Source organism: Pogona vitticeps, chromosome 8 (genome assembly GCF_051106095.1).
Source record: "Pogona vitticeps strain Pit_001003342236 chromosome 8, PviZW2.1, whole genome shotgun sequence".
NCBI classification, from domain to species: domain Eukaryota; kingdom Metazoa; phylum Chordata; class Lepidosauria; order Squamata; family Agamidae; genus Pogona; species Pogona vitticeps.
This window is the reverse complement of record NC_135790.1, coordinates 10,182,836-10,203,046: the sequence shown is the minus strand read 5'-3', so window position 1 is coordinate 10,203,046 and position 20,211 is coordinate 10,182,836. Positions and strand designations below refer to the sequence as shown.

Sequence of the window (20,211 nt, the reverse complement as noted above, 5' to 3'; positions counted from 1 at the left end):
GGAGGCTAAGGGAAGTAGTAGCCCCACAGAGCACGTTGTATTGAAGAATATATACCGTTACAACTGTAGTTCAGAGAACACAGTGCCCCCTTGGGTCTACTCAGAGACAGCCACTGCTTTAATACTCTGCAATATGGCTAGAGTTTATTTTTTGGCAGGCTGATAATATTTATGGGCTTAGTCAAAAGGCTGAATAGCCACCTATCAGCAAGGCACACTAATTAACTGCAGTAATTAACAGCAATGAATGCATGGTGTGAGAAAATAATGCATGGTGCTTTATTTTTTCATCAACAAATCATCGTTGTAAGAGAGTACATGGGGTGGAGGAGAAAATGAAAGACCTCGACAGCAGAACAAATGTTTTGAGAACAGACACATGGAATGGGTACACGGAAGTAAAAAGAAACAAACAAACATTAATTTGCCACATGTGTGCCTTTCTTCTTACTATATTTATGATCTTATAAAGAGAAACCTATTTTGCTAAATACAGGGTAGTAATTAAAATGCCCTTACATGTAGGCAGACAGACATATGCAGTCTCCTTGTCTGCACAAAAACTACCTCCAAGGAACTGCTAAGTTTCTTTTGGCCCACAGTGAATGGTGTCCCCAGCCACAAACGGAGCCATGGGTGAGCACTACAATCCACAGAGGCTCTTGGAGCTTGCATGGAGAAACGTAGCCATTAAAAGTCATACAGCACTTAAATTTATCCCAAACTCCTCTATTATCTCTTTTGCAAAAATATCATGGTTTCCCCTCTTTCATTTCAGTTATCCCTTTCTTTTTCCACACTTCCATGAAAAAACATTGGGTTTTGTTTTTAAATGTATGATGTTTATTAAAGACTAAATCATTTATACGTCAGATGTTACAATCCACATATTGGCAATGCTGAACTTGTTATATATGCTTGCTATACTGAAACAGTATTATTGGGAAAGCTTTATATTACCTTTCTTTCATCTGTTTACATTATGAGCGAATGACATATCAGAAACAGAAAGCTCTTTGAGAGACAACTGTGCCAAAGAAAGCATTTAATGAGTTTTGTTTTTTGTTTTGCATTTTATATAAATGAACTGTTTCTAGCAGATGTTTCTTGTTTAATATATTAAAGATTTGCAACATCCAGTAAGTTATGGTTGCTTTCTTCCACATCAAATGTTTTGACAATGCACACATTTTAGTATTTGGTCAGTCATAAAGTGAACCTTTGACTGGGCCCAGCACCAATTCAGCTTAGCCACAGTGACACTGGTGGTTGATGGACTTGTGTGTCCAACAATTCAGACTAGCGGAGAAATCAAATTGGTCATCCTTGTATGGCAAAAGCATCTTCTTTCTCAATAGTATGTTGTAGAAGAGATGGAAAAGCTAAAACAATTTCAATTAGACAGTGCCTTTCATAAGAGAAGTAATAAGTGGTCTCCCCACCCATGTGGTCATGTTGGTATTATGCACCTAAGCCAACACACTGCATAAAGATCTTTGCACTACTATGCATTCTGAGTTTCAGCTTGCATGCACGTTTTTCTTACTTATGACTTACTATTCCTAAACTATCCATTTAGACCACCCATTCTCAATGGGGCCCATATACCACCCTGGGGGCCCCTGGCACAGCCCCCCAGGGGGTATATGAGCCACAGACTGGAAATAATTCTTCAAACACCACCTTATAATATTCATTATACAACAGATTCGGCCTGTCTTTCATTTTCTGTTTATGGCCGTGGCCAAAAAAGGTTGAGAATGGCCGATTCAGACTACAGCAGGGATGAGCAAAAGGTGTCTTCCCAGCACCTCCCAACCGCCTTCAAAGAGGCGTCTGACGGCCCAATTGACTGAACAATTCTTTCCATTTCAGCTCCTCCCTTGCACAAAACATCATCAAGAAATGTTCCAAAACATATTACAGTGGCGCCTCAACTTACCAACGTCCTGACTTGCGGCCAATTTGAGTTATGACCTGCTCTGGCCGCAAAATTTTGCTTCGACTTGCGACCGGAGCTTTGAGTTACGACTGGAAAAAAGGCGAGGAAATTTGAGCTGCTAACTGTTGGTTGGCAAAGAGGCTGCTGCTTTGTAGCTCTTTCGCCCCGGAGGTTAGAGAGTGTGCGTTTTGGGGAGGCTTCAGACTGCCTGGTAAAGTACTGCTTTTTGCTTTTTAAAAACTGTCTATTCTGGGTGGGCTTTACAGTATGGGTTTGGGCTGGGTGGTGCTGTGATGGGTCTTGCAGTGCATTTTAAGTGTGTTTTTAGTGTGTGGGGGGGTTCGGCTGGAACCGATTAATCGCGTTTCAATGTATTCCTATGGGAAATGGTGCTTTGAGTTACAACCATCCTCTGGAACAGATTAAGTTCGTAACTCAAGGCACCAAGGAAGAAGGTGCTTTTGCCATACAAGGATGACACATTGATTTGTCCAATTCCTTAGATTGTCCAGTACTCTAAAACAAAGGGGGAGAACATGCAGTCCTCCAAGTGTTGTTGACTGCAATTCCCATAAGTCCTAGCCAACATAGTCACAAATGACAAGGGATGGGAGTTGCAGCCCAACAACATTGATCATTGGTATTCTGATGGGAAAAACACCCATAAAAGACTTACCTAGGACTGAATAGCCTGCTACCTCTTACCCAAGGCATTTATAGAACCTTACCAATTTTGCCCCATTCATATGTTGCTTGAAAGTGGCTTCAGTATGATCCCTTCCCAACTGTAATTGATCACATGCACATCAATTGATGAGGTTACTTCAACATCAGTGAGTACTTGGCCATAACAACAATTATAGAGTCCATCTCATTAAAAGCTGGTTTTAAATGTTACCTGAGCAGCACAGACATTGCAGTCTCAGTTTTATTAATCAATCATTTGATGTACAAGACAGTTCATTCAAATGGGGATATACAAAGCCCTTCTGCCACAAGTACACTACACATTCTCAGTACAATAAAAGCAATACCTAAATGTTTCCAGCATTGTTCTTCCCATCATTGACTAGAAATGGGATAGAGATACATCACATCTAAATTCATCTCCAGTAAGACTGGCTATTTTTAAAAGCAAAAACTAGATGTTAGTCAATACATACCAAAGTTTCTACAACGAAAGGTTATACACAGTTAATCCCAAAGTGAATCTATGAGATTTAAATATTGATTTAACAAGTTCCATTTGTTAGTGGGTTTACTCTGGTACTAACAAATGGATTTAGCCCAATTCTCCTCCTTCAGGAAAAGGTGGAGAGGCCTCTCCCACCATCAGAATACAGTCAACCCTCAACTTACGAATGGCCTTAGTTACAAACATTTCGACTTACAAACCGCTCTGATAGGAAAATAGTGCCTCAACTTGCGAACTTTGCTTCAAGTTATGAACGAGGAAAAACCGCGCAGGAGGCATGAAAAGTGCGAAATTTGAACTTTCAGTTGAAAAGGTGTCTGTTCCATCCTTCCCTCCCTCTTTTCTTTCCTTTTTTAAAAACCTGAATCATCTTAGGTTAAAAGGGAAAAAAAGAAAAAATTCTGCTCTTAGTGGTAGGAACGGATTAACCAGCTTTGCATTATGGGAACTAATGCTTCGACTTACAAACCGCCCTTCAACTTAAGAACCCAAAACATCCGGAATAGATTAATTGGTTTTCAATACACTCCTATGGGGAATTTTGCTTCGAGTTACGAACTTTTTGACTTACGAACGTCCTTCCGGAACGGATTAAGTTCGTACGTTGAGGGTTGACTGTAGCTGTATCATCCCTGGCTGCACACCTCTCAGAATCCTTCATGGCTACCATGTCAGAGGCAAGCCTGAGCTTTGCTAAACATCTCCTTTTCTTCAGGCGTTCGGATGTACTGCTCTATCTCCCTGTCTGAAATGCCCTCATCCCCTGTGACAGCAGAGTCCTCGGGGTTTGTATCGGGGGTTCGCAGCTTCTTTGCAGGGTTCAAGATGCAGGGTGGGAGCAAAGGTGCCCTCTTGCTGCCACAGTTCTGCTCCTCTTCCGGATGGGAATCATTATTCTCTTCTATAAGCCGTTGTGGTGCCTCTGCTGCTGAGCCATCCGCACCATAACCTTCAGTACTCTCTACGACACGAAAGGCAGCCCGCAGGAGAACACGGCGGTGCTGAAGCAGGTCCCCAACATACTTCACCACAGTCTTCCGGTTCACCTTGAGCACTCTCAACCAGCCCAGCTGGGAAGACATCTGAAGCAGGATGTTGTGCAGCTCCTTCAATCTCAGGTGGGCTGGCTGTGGAACGTCTGTGCCAGCAAGTTTGCAGAACTGGGAAAGGGTGCAAGTGAGGCGATCGACAGGTCGCAGGGACTGCCAGGCCAGGTAGGCTGCTGCTGTAACAATGGGGATGGGGTGCCGGCCAGTCACCAGCCATGTCTCGCTGGCAAGCTCAACCATTTGGACTGTTCTTGCCACCAGCTGTTCCTTGTCTTCCACAAATTTAGGTGGAATGCTGGGTGCCTTCTGACAAAGCTTGAAGCTACAAAGGGTGGATAAGGAGCATATCATTACACAGACTGCTCTGGCATGAAGGCAAGGTGGTGGGAAGGGAGCAGTATGAACAAAACAAAGCATTGCAAGAAGATAGAACTGGCGGATATAGCATGCTAGAAGGTACAACAAAGAAAGAGGTAAGCACCTTCCTTTGCATTATTCGAGGGGTGTGCAAAAACTCTACAAGAAAGTTATGTTCATATCTGTTGTAGTGTGACAAGTGGAACTGACTTATAATAACTCTATCAGTGTTTGCAAACTAAGTGCCTGTCCACATGTGTATATGGCTCATAACTTGGATCACTTTTGGTGCAGTTTCATTTGAATCAAATTACGGTATCCACACGTGTTCTGACTTAGAGCTTTCCATCCTACCCCTTTTTAGAGCACCTTTCTGGCACAGTACTAGGGCTGCTGCTTCTTTTTTCATTATTCAGTGCACTCCTAATTATCCCATTACATAACCTATGTGGATAGTTAGTTTGCACCCAAATGGAGCTGTGAGTGGCGTTATTTAGGTTGTGACATTGTAATGGACGATGGGAACCCCCTCTTTTTTATTTTCATTTTCTCTATCACTTAATTTTTTTAAATATCTCCCTACTGAAGCAGTGCTATTTTAGATAAATGAGATACATAAGCAGTATGTGTACCATGCTACATAGAGGCAGTGCTGTTTCACTATGTCATTTTATTTAACAACAACAAAAAGGAAAGTAACTGCAGCCAGCTGAATTATGGCTGTAGGAAAAGATGGGGAGGGGAGTGATGTCAGTCCTCACTGTCCAAATTTATCCACAGATGACAGCATCTCCCTCTCCCATTATTTTTGGTTTAGTGTTTGTTTTGGGTTGTTTTGGGTGGAGGGAGTTTTGTGGAAAATAAATAGAAGCAACTATTGGGAAAGCCACCTGGATTGGGGCTTTATGCAACCAAAGAAATGCTCTCACACATACCCCCTCCTGAAGAACAAAGCACCTACCTTTGGGTTGCCTGCTCAGATTTTTAGAGCCCACCAGTGAAGCTACCCCTGCTCCCTCAATGCCACCTCACAGAGGGAAAGAGGGACTGACCAACCAACTCCATGGGTTCTGTCCTCACAAGGCAGAACATCCCCAGCAGAGCCCTGGCTCAGGAGGAAGGCTGGGGGGGGGAGTTAACTCCCTTCTGTCTCCCCAACCTTCACATGTTTTCCCCTCATGCCACTGCTACCTATACCATCACCACAAGCTTGCCATACCACCGCTGCCTCCTTACTCATGAGTAAACCAGTCACACCTTACAAACAAGTAAACCAGCTAAACCATGCTCATGAATAAAGCAGGTAAATGTTACTCAATGTAAACCAGCAACCCAAATACCCGTGTGGACCCTTCTCATGGAAGAATAAACAACTCCAGTGCGAATGGAAGGATCACTCACGTGAGAAATAAAATGAATCACACTTAAGAGAAGAACCTTTTAAGCATGAACCAGACTGCTCCAAATTCCCCCATCTGGACAGACCCTAAGTGAGATACTGAAGTAATGGTTTCAATTGTTACACATCCACACCCCAATAGGTTTCCACAGCACAGGTTTCCTGAGTCGTAGTCCACCATTCAATCCACTACATCACATATCCATCTGCCTAAAGTTATGTCAGTTTAATGTTAAATTTTATTAATTCAATGCATTCCCCTGGCCTCACAATAGCATTAGCAACGGCCATTCATAGCAGTCTGCAATAAAAAATTCAGGCAGGGTGTTTGAGAAAAAAAGATTTTCATACCAAGACACTATTTCCCCTTTCTGAGAATTCTGTTTAAAGGAAGGAAGTTTGATGCCACTCTCCATTACAGAAGAAAGCTTCTAACTACAGCCCTAAAGCTCCCTCTCCCGAACACAACTAGGATTGCAGGAATGGAAGAGAATAAACTACTAGCCCTGCTCTATTCTCATTTATTTACTTGTTATTTTCCTATCCTACCATTCCTTCAGTGAGCCCAAGGCAGTGAACACGGCTAACTCCCAACTTTATCCTCCCAAGATCCCTGTGGGATATCTCTGGTTGAAAGAATATACGTAACAAACCTAAAGCTGCAGTGAATTTCATCACCTCCAGGCAGACTGGAATCAGGCTCCTCCAAGTCACAGCCCTAACTACTACACCACCTTGCTTCCTTGTCATCTTACCCATATCCTTCTCTCCTTTAGATGAGTAAAATCCATAATCTTCTCTACTTAAGTAAACTCCTGGCATGCTTTATAACCCCCACTGTGCATCCAGCATAAACTTGTAAGATCATCTGCAAAGACCATCAGTAATAACACCCCAGTTTTGGCAAAGGCCCTTGTTACAAAACAGAAGGGTTACTGTACAGAACATAGAATAATTGAATTGGAAGGGGCCTATAAGGCCATCAAGTCCAAACCCATTTAACGCAGGAATCCAAATCATTGTAGATCTGACAGAGGATTGTCCTGTTTTCCTTTGAATGCTTCCAGTATTGGAGCACTCACTACCTCTCAACATGATCGGTTCAATTGTCATACTGCTCTAATGCTTAATATTTTTTTTTCTGATATCTGGCCTAAAACATGCTTCCTGTAACTTGAGTCCATTATTGCATGTCTTGCACTCTGAGATGATCAAGAACAGATCCTGCTCCTCCTCTGTATGACTACATTTCAAGTACTTGAAAAGTGCCAGCATATTTCCCCTCAATTTTTTTTTTCTCAACGCTTACATGCCTTTCCTCATAGGATTTGATTTCTAGTCCCCTGATCAACCTTGCTGCCCTCTTCTGAACCTGCTCCAATTTGTGGCATCCTTCTTAAAGTGTGGTGTCCAGAACTGGGCACCATACTCTACCCTGTTTTCCCGAAAACAAGCCCTAGTATGACTTGGAGACTATACCTTGATAGTTTTGAAAAGGGCATGGCAGGTCTCCACATGAATACTAATTTACAGTATATCCAATCATTCCAAGAAGGTCTCCTATCCAGGTACTGACTAGACTTAGCCCTGGTTAACTACAGCAGGGCTACTGTTGCACAGTAACTACCTTTAGTCCACACCCCGAGGCAATGTACAAGAGAATCCACATGAGGTCTGAAAGACTCCACTTTTCCTCAGCAAGTACATACCAAGTTTGAGAAGTATTAATAGGAAAGGGCCATAAAGACGTCAACATACCTGCTGAGGTGTGTTTTCACCAGATCTATCAAGCTGAGCACAGGCACATCAATAGCCAGTTCCTTCAAAAAGCGCAAATAGGTCCTAGCAAACAGCTCCTTATTGGCATAGAGCAGCAAGCAGATGGTAGCCATAGTCAGGGGCCAATTGTGCTGTCGACAGGTAACAAAGACACAACAGCCCACAATTATCTCCTTCCTCTCCAAGCTGATCAAGCCAAAGCAGGGGCGTTTGATTGCCTGTTGATAATAGGTCACTGCTGTATCTTCAAACAAAGATGGAAGCCGAAGAATTTTGCAGAGATCCCGGACACGCTTGATCCCTGTGTAGGAAAAATACTCTATCATTGCGTACAAAGTATTTCTATACATATATTGTTTCCAACTGTGGGACAGGCCTTCTCATATATGAGTTCACCCGTACAACGAGATTCTTCAGATACCAATATCTGTTCTACTACGCTACAATGACCAGAATTCCTCACTCAAATGTACTTGGTGGCACTTGCATTAATCCTCTTTGGATATCACAGGCAAACTACTTTATCTGCACATGCTTTTGATGGATTTTAATCATGAAACTATAGCTGTTGATGCTCCTGTTCCAAATTCATATTGCATTTTAAGTCATTCTTTCAAAACAATTTTTTTAAATTTTTCTGAGCCGCTATGAACCACTGGACAGAAACACTGGATAACTTTTCTTTGAAGTAAAGAACCTCCAGAAAAGCATTACTGCACAAAAAGATGTTTTGAGGAAGCCAGAGCTTTCCTCTCCCCATGACACTAAATATGGGTGTGTAGGAAAGGATCCTCATTTACTGATCCTGGACTTGTGAAGCTATCCTAACTTTTGTTTCAGAAGTGCTGCTAATCTGTTCCAGTGGTATTACCATATGTATGATTTAAAGGGAAAATATTATGTTTTTTCCTATTTTCCCTCCTAACGTTAGCATTTGATGTTATAGTCCACATATATTTGTATAGAGCAGCAACCTGCTTCGGGAACACATGGCTGATGTTGGAGACAAACAGGGAGAATTCAACAAGTGTTGTAAACGTTCATATGGTGGTTAAAAATGGAACTGTCATGTGCTGCTCTAACTCATGGGAGGAGATAAATGTTTAGAGGATAGTGGAGATATTATATATGTTCCCAAAATAAACTCAAATTAAAAGGAACTTCATTCTACAGAATGCAGTGTAGCACGAAATTGGACTTTTAAAAAAGCTATTAATAATTAGGCTAGGATTTTTTTGCAGATGGAGTAAAATCTTAGGTTATTAGTATGTCAGACAATATTTCCAATCTGCATTCAGCATTGACAAAGTAAGACATCTCTCTATTTTATAATACATTCAGTAATAACATCAAAGAAAAGCAGAAACTAGTCCAAGGTCATGAAACCAGCAAATTAGTTCAATTTGGATTCAATAAGGACACTGAACTGAAATGTACACTGGTGCCCTGCTTGACGATTACCTCGTTAGATGAGGAAACCGCTTAACGATGAATATTTTGCGATCACAAAATGATGTTTATATACGAAAAAACCGCTTCACGACAATCGATTCCCTGCTTTGGGAACTGATTTATCGCTTAACGACGATCAGAACAGCTGATTGTTGGGTCTTCAAAATGGCCACCTGCTGGGCAAAATGGCTTCCCGCTGTGTTTTAAGACGGATTCCTCACTATACAGGCACCGGAAAATGGCTGCCCTACGGAGGATCTTCGCTGGACGCTGAGGTATTTCGCCCATTGGAACGCATTGATCCGGTTTTCAATGCATTTCAATTGGTTTTTTACTTTCGCTTGATGACAATTTCCTTCTTCAGTGATTTTGCTGGAACGGATTATCCTCGTCAAGCAAGACACCACTGCAGTCTATGAGTATCAAGGAATAGAAGAAAAATTTTACACCACACAGAGGATGTTTACCCTGAATCAATAAAGAGATAAGTAGTTTTGAAACACAACCTCCACTTTGCTTTTAGAAAGGGAATGTGTATAGACGCCTTGTAAGTGTCAATTTTTACAATGCACCAAAAATACTGATAATGAATGAGAAACACTTGCCTCGTTGTAAGCAGCGGCTCTGTTGCTCCTTCTGGCCAGTACTTCGAGAGTATGTCACTTCTGGAAAGAAAACAACACATCAGGCAAAAAAAAAAAATCCCCAAATATATGCCTTGTTCACAGCTGACCAAGGAACAATGAAATGAAAACTCTTGAATGGCATTGTGTCTGTATGTATGTGAGAAGTGCTTCAAAGTTATAGTCATGGAAAGTAAGTGGTACCCACTGTTTGGGCTTCCTTTAAGATGTTGGATACTCAACAGCATGAAATTCATTCATCTAGACCAGTGGTTCCCAACATTGGGTCCCCAGATGTTTTGGGACTACAACTTCCAGATATCCTGGCCAGCACAGCTAGTGATGAAGGCTTCTGGGAATTTTAGTTCAAGAACATCTTGAGAGCCAAGTTTGGGAACCACTGTACTAGAGATAGCAGGGCAGCTGACAAGAGCCACAGAACTGGCCTTCGTTCTTCTCCTTCTTTTTCCCTTCAAAAAGTACCTGAAAACTAAATTTATGTGGTAAAGAAAGAGACACATGTTTGTTTTCCTTCCCTATTAAAAATAAATTAAGATCTTTATGCCTGTCAATTTTAAGCCAAAAGTGTCCCAAGCACGAGAAGAAGATTGTCCTATAACCATAAATGTTAGTACTGCCGCTTTCAGCTTCTATTCCAGTCATGCAAAATTTCAGGAAAATACCTTGAGTCAAACGAAAGCGAGAAAAGAATAGCTCTACCCTTAGGTAAATCAAGCCAAGAAGAATGAACTCAAATGGCAAGATTGTGAGATTAAGCAATCCGAAAAAGTTTCCTAACAAAAGCCTAGTATTTAGAAATATTTATATTTCACTTTTTCTGATTTCCAAGATGACAAAGAAATAAAAAATGATACTAAAAAGCAATATTTTTTAAAAAATCATAATGTAAAATTCATCACAAATACAAGCAGATATAGTAGATTAAACACAAAAGCAATAAAAATAAAGTCAGGAATAGCAATTCAAAGAATAAGCAAACTGCAAGTCTATCAGAAACAAAAGAGCTTCCAGTTAGCTAACTGAGCAGGAGCCAAATTCCTATAAAGTGCATCTCAGATGTGAGAATACGAGGAAAGTTGTCCACTGGTGATCTGAGATGACAGGTAGAACCATGGATCTTCTACATATCCTGGTCTCAAGCCATTTAGGATTTTACTGCCTAAAGCTAAAGTTTTTATAACAAGAGTCACATGTTTCATACCCCCAACTCTGGAGGGCCAAGCTACATAGCTATTACATCTCTCACCTTGCAAATGCTCTTCATCCGCAAACGTCGTCGTGAGAAGTCCTTCAGTCAGAATGAAGCCACAGTCTGCACATACTAGCTGGTTCTGAGAATAATGCGAGTCCTCTACGATTTCCAAAGAGCCACAGTCTGGACATTTATTTTGGCTCGACATCTTCGTAACCTAAAAGCACAACATAAGCCAACAGCTACAAAACCTTCTCAAGTTTATCATTGAAAAGTTCTGGCACTGATCAATTTATTGAAGAAATATTTCTCCTTTCCACCAAGTAATTCAAGGCAGTGTCCATACACAGAGACAAACATGCACACACAATTTTTACCCTCGCAACATATGGATTTATTGTATCACCTACTGACCTACTGCTTCAAAGAGCTCTAAACCATACCAGTGGTTACTTTTTTACTTTAAAACAGTGCAACTGACACTGTTCTATTTCACAACAAATGTCACTGCTCGCATTTCATTTGTTAAGGATCTGAAGTACTCTGAGGAGAATAGCGTCACAAATACTTCTTACTTGTAGCTATTGGGAAAGCTAGTTAATGGGCAAATACAATAGAGGTAGTCCAAAAGGGATTTCTCAATACTAAAGATTTGGCAAAAGTGGATTGTTGAACTCATAGAAAACTATGTTTTTGCTGTGCTACGTTTGTATCTTTGCCTTTCAAAGGGGGCCCTTTTGAGCCTTTCCTTCAAGATATTTTATAGTAAACAAATGAATTGAATCAAAGTGATGTTTAATTAGTCACTTTTAGCTAGACCTCTATACTGTATCTGATCTTGGTATTGTGAAGGGAGCAAGGCCTTATCAGAATGAGATTTTAAAAAAGAGATCTAAATATGCTATGTTAAAAACCCAGCCAAGAGTTTTGGAATGTAAACAGTGTACATTTTGGGAGAACTCCCAACTCAAGACAAAACTTGCTACAACAGACAGGCCAAAAATGTAGTGAAAGATGAGAAAGTCAAGCCCCCAAATCTGCCCTAAAATCAAGACTAATTAACTGCCACTGGCTTGCAAACCTTGTGTTTCACTTCTTTAAAAAAGTTAGAGGGTTTTTTTTTAAAAAGCCTCTTGACAAAAATTAGTCTGAAAGGTTTTCTACACAAAGTCAAGCCACACCATTACAAAGCAATATATATGTACAAAGTACTAGGGGAAAAATACAGAAGATGAACTTTCCAAAGAAAAGGATGCTTTTGGACACGTCTTTCCATATTCAGCAGTGAGATGGAAGGCACTTGTAATTAGGAGGTGAAAGAAATGCTCTCTGGGAGTTCATATACGTAGAAGACTACAAGCCCATGGGCACAATTTAGCTGTTACTGGAGGAAGCTAAGATGCTTTTGACTTCTGTGTTTTATTCAGCTCCCTGCCTTATGAATTCTCCTATTAGTCACACACTACCAATACAGTATTTCAGTTGTATCTGATATATTCCCTGCTCTGCTCTAAGCAAAAAGATTAAATTTATGGTGCGGGGGTGGGGTAGAAAAGAGTCTCTGAAAAAAAAAAACCTTTGCCTCTCCTGCGGGTGGAGGGCGGCAGAACCAGTAACTCTCCCTTGGCTACCAGTATATACTGTAGTTGTCCTTTCGCCTAAAGCGTCCTCAGAGGGGGGGGGGGCAAAGTGCCGAGTTTTCTCCATCCCATCCTATCATGAAGACAATGGGTTTGTGAGGCTGAGAACAACACGGGACACCGACAGGCAGGCACGATCTCCATCCGGGCCGACGTCAATCCCCCGGGAAGCTAGTTTCCTTCCACGGAAGGGTCCATCTTCTCCTCACAGAGGTCGGGGTCACCCGGGAAGGAGGGAGGGGGGATCAGGTTCTGCTTTGTTCCCGTGGCCTGAAAGTGGCTCCCCCTCGGGTTTTATCTTTCGTGGGAGGAAAGGGTTAGAAGGCGGGGAGCTACAGCAACCGGCCCAGCATCCTCTACCCTCCCGGACCCGAGCAGGGCAATCCCTCCCCGCCAGGCCGCACCGCTAAAACCGACACGGACTCGGCTCCCCCATACAGGCCCTCGCGGGAAAGGAAAGCCTCATTACCCGCCGAGGGCAGGCGCCCAGCAGAGGCGACGGAAGGACGTCTTTCCCTTGAGAACCGCCGAGCGGGAAGACGCCCCTTCCGAATCAGTCGCGGCCTCGGGAGAGGATCCCCGGCCTGAAGTCGGGAGGCTTCCTTTCTTCCACCGCGACTCCGCTTTCCAGCTCCCTGCCCGGCCTGCGGCACCAACCAGCCTTCTCTAAACCCGCCACCAGCAGTTCGGAAGGGGTGGGGGACACCTTTCCCATGGGACAACCTTTTTCCGGCCAGTCGCTATGACAACGGTGGGATCAGCCGCGACGCCGTGGACTCTTTAAAATGTCCCCGCGAGGAAACAAGAGGCGGGAGAGAAAGGTTCCGTTTAGTGGCTGGATTGAAAAGGCTCTTTCATGCACATCGCAGCCCCCCCCCCCCGGCAGTTTCATGTATTTTCGTTTCCTTTAACGCTTGCCTGATTCCTTAAGAGCAGGAATAGGTTATTTGGGGGCCTTTCTTAGGTATGGTGGCTTATGTGGTACCGTGTTTTATATTAATGTTTGCTCAAAAAATGCAGATTAGGGCTTTTTTTCAGAGGGTGGTTTATTTTACAGTCATGCCATCTTCTTCTGGTTGCTGCACAAGGGTGGAGGGCAGTGTTTTACTTAACTGAGGCTTATTTTGGGGGTAGGGTTTATATTACGAGCATCCTCAAAAATCATGCTAGGGCTTATTTTCAGGTTAGTCTTATTTTCAGGGAAACGGGAGGAGTTCGTATCCAGGGCTGAGTTATTCGCCCATCTCTGAGACTGACCTGGAGTTTCATGCCCTGCTGTCCACCTCCAAGCATGCTCTATATAAATTAGTTTGAAACAGAGGAGTTTGCTAATTGATTTGTTCTAATAGTATTGCCAGTGCTTGCGTAACTATAAAAGCACTACTACTCACAGCTAAGAGTTAGGTATCACTTCACTTTGAGGTTTGCAAAGATGTAACCTGGAGGGCAATGGATGGCTTGCTAGAACAGTGAACAGAACTAATCCTCACAGCAACATTTTCTTGCAGATCCCATTTATACCTAGCAAATTAAAATGCCATTGCTCTACTATTGTGGCCAGAAGTTATTAATAGGTTACAGACACAACATATTTACAACTCTGATACACCCACCCACTGAATGACTCTGTGCTAATTGAGATGGGTTGGGGATGCCCTGTCAAAAGCCTTTATATAAGCATGGTGTAAGCACTGCACACTTGACTTCTGAATCATCAAAGGGGATGTCCTAACCTTGAAAACTTCCTCAAAATATTTATCATTGGTGACAGGTTGGAAAAAGTCAGCACACTAAAATGTTCTGCATCCTTATCCAATAGTACATATTTTGTGCAGCATATGGCAGATGTTCTTTCTGAAACCATCAGGTTTCGAGGCATTTTTATACTAAAGAAGCTACAAAGTGGAATTGAACTATAATAAATATTTAAGCTCTACAGTGGTGGCACCACTCAATAATGAAGTACATTTACCACATCTAAGGGAATTACTGTTAAACTGTGGGAGCTGTTTCACATACCCTTCTATTTCCATGCTGTGGTGGTGTCCCTAGTTATTCTGGGGTTGGTCTGGGTCATTGTGGTTGTTGTTTTTTGTTGTTGTTGAACTGATCACCCTAGTACAGGCATCCAAACATGGAGAGTGTATTTGTTGCTGGATGTATTGGGATGTGTTGGATCTTCCTGGTACCACCTCTTCACAAACATCAAGAACTGCTCCCTAAAGGTCTCACTCCCAGCAGATTGCCCTCCCCTTTTGCCTATCTTCTCTGCCCTTTTCTCATCAACTTCACTCTTCTCTTCTCTCCCATTTGTACTTACCCGTTCTTAAACCTTTACGTTTCCCATGCAAAGTTTTAAGGTTTTCACATTCACACAGTGAGGCAAAAATGGTAACATAAAACAAAAGCAGCACATGGTTGTTGTGGGTTTTTCTGGTTCTTTGGCCGTGTTCTGAAGGTTCTTCTTCCTGACATTTCACCAGTCTCTGTGGCCGGCATCTTCAGATGACTGGAGTAGGAACTCTGTCCATGCTCTCTTGCTGTTTGTTGGATAGTTGAATATTTATAGCTGTGGGAACAGCTTTTGTCCTTTTTCAGGACATGCTGATCTCCCTATCAGGAGATAGGATGATCAGCATGTTTTTGTTGTGATGGGGGGAAGAGATTATCTGTCACTGTGATTGATGGGTGTCGTTAATGGGTCTTTTTTGTGCAATGATCCCTGGTCCTTGTGGCTGGGTAGAGTTTGTTGACCTTTTGCAGGCTGTATTTTTCAGAATAGTGAGCCAGGCTGTGTTTAGTTTTAGGCCTTCTTCCTTTTTGTTAAAGTTCTGTTTATGTTTATGAATTTCAGTGGCTTCCCTGTGTAGTCTAACATACAGATTGCTGGTGTTGTCCAGTAGTTCAGTATTTTGAAATAGAATTTCATGTCCAGCTTGTTTTGGGGCATCTTCAGCTACTGTTGTTTTAGTCTGCAGTGTCTCTCATTTTCTTTGATTCTGGTGTGGATGCTTCGGTTTGTGGTTCAAATATACAGTGGTGCCTCGCTTAGCGATGTTAATCCGTGCAGCAAAAATCACTGCTAAGTGATTTCATCACTAAGCGATATTAAAAAGCCCATAGAAACGCCTTGTGGCGCAGTGGTTAAACCACTGTACTGCGCTAAAACTGTGCTCACGACCTGGGGTTCAAATCCCAGGTAGCCGGCTCAAGTTTGACTCAGCCTTCTATCCTTCCGAGGTTGGTAAAATGAGTACCCAACTCGTGGGGGGGGGCAACGTGTAGCCTGCATAATTAAATTGTAAACCGCCCAGAGAGTGCTTGAAGCGCTATGGGGCGGTATATAAGCAGCATGCTTTGCTTTTTTTTGCTTTTGCTTTAAAACCTGATTAATGCGTTCCTATGGGCTAAAAACTAACCTTAAAGCAAAGATCCTCCATAGGGGTGGCCATTTTCCGTGCCTCTAAAGCAAGGCAAAACAGCGGGTGGCCATTTTGAAACCACCGATCAGCTGGCCGAAAATGGGGGCTTTGGGATGATCACTTCCCTGCGATCATCTCACAGTGAAATTTCCCCATAGGGACTGTGACGGACAATCAGTAACCACTCCTGTCCATCACAATGAAACCCTGATTCAGGAGACAATGGCTGTACAGAAAAGGCGGGACTAGGGATATATAAGAGAATGGGTGACAGTTAAAGAGCAGTTAGAGTCTGAATTGAGAGTTAGAGAGGATTTCAGTTAGAGTTTGGAGTTAGTGAGAGTCTGTGTTAGAGATGTCAGTTAGAGAGAAGCAATTTAAGCAGTTAGGACCAGCCTGGTATTAGAGAAGAGTAGAGGGAGAGAGAGAACATGATAAGAAATGAATAAATATATTGATTGAAATGATTATAACTAAACAAAAATAAATGTTATCAAAGCACAGTTGATTTCATGAATAAAATAAGACCATCCCTGATTTACTTTACATGATTTACTTGTGAACATTTTAATAAACATTGTTTAATTGAATCACACTGATTTTAGAGTCATATTTGATGTAGTGAGGAGGGACTCCTCTGGTGGCAGTGGAAAGGGTTGAAAACAAATGTCAGTCCCAAAAGTGAACGTGGGTTGTGTGGAGAAACAAACAGGGGAACTGGGTTCGTGACATAAAGTGGTGAACAGTGGTTGGGATTCGAAAGAAATCCAGTGAGCCAAAATAAAATGAGATTTATTAGGCTGGCCATGAATGAAAAATAAATCCAATAAGCCAAAAATAAAGAGAAGTTTCTGAGTCCGGGATTCAAAGGGAGGAATACCAGAAAGCCTAAAGAAAGCCTCTGAGTCTAAGAGACCTGCTTGTCAATAGTTCAAGTAAAGGAGTAGGAAACCCTAAAGCTTAAGGTGAATAGCTTGATAGGGACTCCTGAAAGTGTGGAAAGACAAAGGCAGGAAAAGGACTCTGAGATTTCTATACTGTGGTTAAAAGTTTACCTCAAGCTGAGAGTGTGAGGACCAAGAGGGCTAGCTTTAGATCCCAAAGCTCTGAGGAGAGGGAGCATACAGTAAAAGGGAAATAAAGTGGATGCCTAAGTCCAGATAAATAACTGAGGTGGATTTGGAAAAGGCTTATTGGAAAAGAAAAATATTGCTTGAAATATCTGGGTGGCTGTAGACCAAGAGATACAAAGTAACAGACACAAGGAATGGCTGAAGCTGAAGCCCAAAGATACAACATAGTGATTTTAAACTGCCAAAATAAAGCTGCATAGTTTAAATCTCTAACACAGGAAAAAAGAGGTCATTTTAAACAGAGGCTTGTGTATTTGAATTGGTGAGAAAACAGCCTACCAATTTATTAATACAAATAAATTGTTAGGTATGACTTCCAAGAGAGGGAAGAAGGCAGTTATGGAACTCGCTGAGAGTCAGACTTTACCTCAGGAAGAGGAAATTTCAGATCAAGAGGGCCAGGAATATGAGAGGCCAAGTGCCTCAGGGAGAGAAAACAACTCCTAAACAACTTCTAAAATGGAAATTGGAAAAAGAACAGGAATTTCAGTTAAGAAGATTGCAGCTGGAAATGAGAGAAAAGGCAGAGGCCAGAGAAAGGGAGATTGCCATGGCCATGGAACAAGAAAAGAGACAGCTGGAACTGGAAATTAGGCAAAAAGAAATGCAAAATCAATCAGAGATGAAAAAACTGGACATGGCATCTCTAAACAGTAATAACAGTAATAATACAAATGAAGGGATCTCAAAAGTAGACCTTAAGAAATTCCCTCAATTTAAAAAAGGACATTGCCCTGAATCTTTTCTAATTTCGTTTGAGAGAGCCTGCTGGGACTATAGTGTGACAGAACAGGAACGTATGCTGACATTGAGGTCTTTAATTAGTGCTGAAATGTCTGAAATTTATGCTAGCATGTCAGAAGACCAAGCTAGAAATTATGAGATCTTTAAGAAATTAGTTTTCTCAAGATTCGGAATAACCAGTAAAAAACTCAAGACTTAAATTTAGACAGTTAAGTAAGAAGCCTGATGAGTCATATTCACAATTTGGGGCAAATCTAGTTAAATATTTACAGAAATGGATGGAGCAATCTCAAGTGACAACTTTGGAGGATATGCAGCACCACATAGGATTGGAACAATTTTATTCAGCTACTGTACTACAGGCTAGTGAATCTGCAGATTTAATATCAGAGATTAGAAATTCAAAGTATTCTGAAGTAAAATTGGACAGAAACCTTGAAGAGAGGAAAAGAGAACCTAGAGATTTCCCCAAAACCAACAAATATACAAATGGAAGCCATTTTAGAGAGAGACCCTTTGAAGAAAAGGGAGACAGAAACCCTTACAATGAACAAAGAAATTTAAAAACTTGTTTTGGTTGTGGGAAACCAGATCATTTCACTTCAAACTGTGCATTTATTAAAAACAAGGAAATGGGACAACAGAAAACAGTGGTGATTGTACCTAAAAGATGTACTGTATACAAAAGCAGGATGAAAGGTCTGAGATAAATCAGAATGGCAGTTTAACTGACAGAATGCTGACTCCGGAGCAATCACCTCCTATAGCAGATATTGTTCACTGCTATTACATTAAAAGCAACAGGGAATTGATGAAGGCAGCTGAAGAAAATATTTATATTAACAGCATCAAGTATCTAGCTTTGAGAGACTCTTGTTCTCAGATAACTATATGCCATACAGATATTATTCCTCAGGAAGACATCATTCCAAATGAGAAAATTTCAGTTAAAGGAATTGGGACAGAAGTGATTAAGCTACCAGTAGCTAATATGCATATAAGGTATAAAGATTGGGCTGGTAAATTTAAAGTAGTTGTTTCAGATGAGATCCACATGCCTTCTTTAATTGGTTTAGACTTAATTTATTATATCAAGACTGTTATGGTCACCACACACTCACAAACAGAAAAGATAGAAAATCTTTATAGTAATAGTGAGGTTCCTGAGGAAGTTATAAGTGTCAGCCAATCACCTGAACTTGTAGGAGGCATAGATATAGTAAAGTCTCAGAAAAGGAGTTTTAAACCAGAACAACAAAATGATTTTACTTTGCTACAATCTTATAAGGCAGTTAAAGAAGAACCAGTAATTTCAGAATCCCTTAAAAGATTATTTATAGATAGAAATATCCACAAACAAATGGATATTCCTTTTGAGTGCAGAGATGTCTGGAGTTGGAAAAGACATGAGACATGTTAAAGGTGGTTTCCTATATATAAGCTCGCAAAATAAGCGATCGCTCTTGCGATGGCAAAAAGTCTACCGCAAAGCTATTTCATCGCTATACGGAGCGATCTCTATGTGAGGCACCACTGTATACCTGTCCACAACTGCAAGGTATTCGGTATACTCCTGCAGTGGTGAGGGGGTCCCTTTTGTCCTTTGCTGACCTTAACATTTGTTGTATCTTTGTGGTGGGTTTGAATACTGTTTGTAGGTTGTGTTTTTTCAAGTTTCCCCATGCGGTCTGTGACCCCTTTGATGTATGGCAGAACAATTGCACCTGATAATCTCTGCCTTCTGCTTGCCTACATCATCCTCTTTTCTCTTCCTCATTCTCATATCTTTATGTTTTCCCCTGCAATGCCTTCTGATTTTATTTTTTGTTTTTAAAATGTTTTAAACATTCTCTACTTTGGTGCTATGCTGCAAAACTGGTACTAAAAAACCCAGCAGAACAAAGAACAGTAGAAATCTTCTCCATCCTCTCTCTCCACCCCAACTTATCTCTCTCCTTACTTCTCGTCTGGTTTTTATCCACTCACTTTCAGCCTTCACATTTTGGCTTAATGTTTTTCTTTTTCTTTTGAGTTTCTACTGTTGTGCTATGGTATGGAAAGTGGTAAGATTTTAAAAAACTCAAAACACAGGAAAAACTCAAAACACAGCAACAGCTGACATCCCAGGAAAAACTAAACAGGAGCCACAGTAGGGCACAGGGGATGGAAACTGATCAGCAGAGACTGGCACGTAAGGTAGTCCACTCAAACTGCACAGAATGACATGCTTCCGTGATGTTCTAGGATATACACAAGCTGGATA

General features: G+C 41.5%; 1 protein-coding gene across 1 annotated transcript; it reads right to left on the bottom strand.

The window, feature by feature from the left end:
• Positions 1-311: 311 nt before the first annotated feature.
• On the bottom strand, positions 312-13,257 carry BRF2 (BRF2 general transcription factor IIIB subunit). The gene is made up of 5 exons (XM_020786153.3): positions 13,119-13,257; positions 11,064-11,226; positions 9,779-9,838; positions 7,701-8,022; positions 312-4,508 (listed from the first exon to the last, which is right to left on the bottom strand). The coding sequence occupies exons 2-5, from the start codon at positions 11,215-11,217 to the stop codon at positions 3,809-3,811; spliced, it is 1,236 nt and encodes a 411-aa protein (XP_020641812.1). The 5' UTR covers positions 11,218-11,226; positions 13,119-13,257; the 3' UTR covers positions 312-3,808.
• Between the last annotated feature and the right edge of the window lie 6,954 nt (positions 13,258-20,211).

Bases quoted from the DNA above. Each gene is read 5' to 3' on its own strand.
- BRF2 (XM_020786153.3), bottom strand. From the start codon at position 11,217: ATGTCGAGCCAAAATAAATGTCCAGACTGTGGCTCTTTGGAAATCGTA. The intron at 9,839-11,063 runs GTGAGAGATGTA...TTTTCTTTCCAG, and splicing joins GGATGAAGAGCATTTGCAAG to AAGTGACATACTCTCGAAGT. The intron at 4,509-7,700 runs GTATGTTGACGT...CACCCTTTGTAG, and splicing joins GTGAAAACACACCTCAGCAG to CTTCAAGCTTTGTCAGAAGG.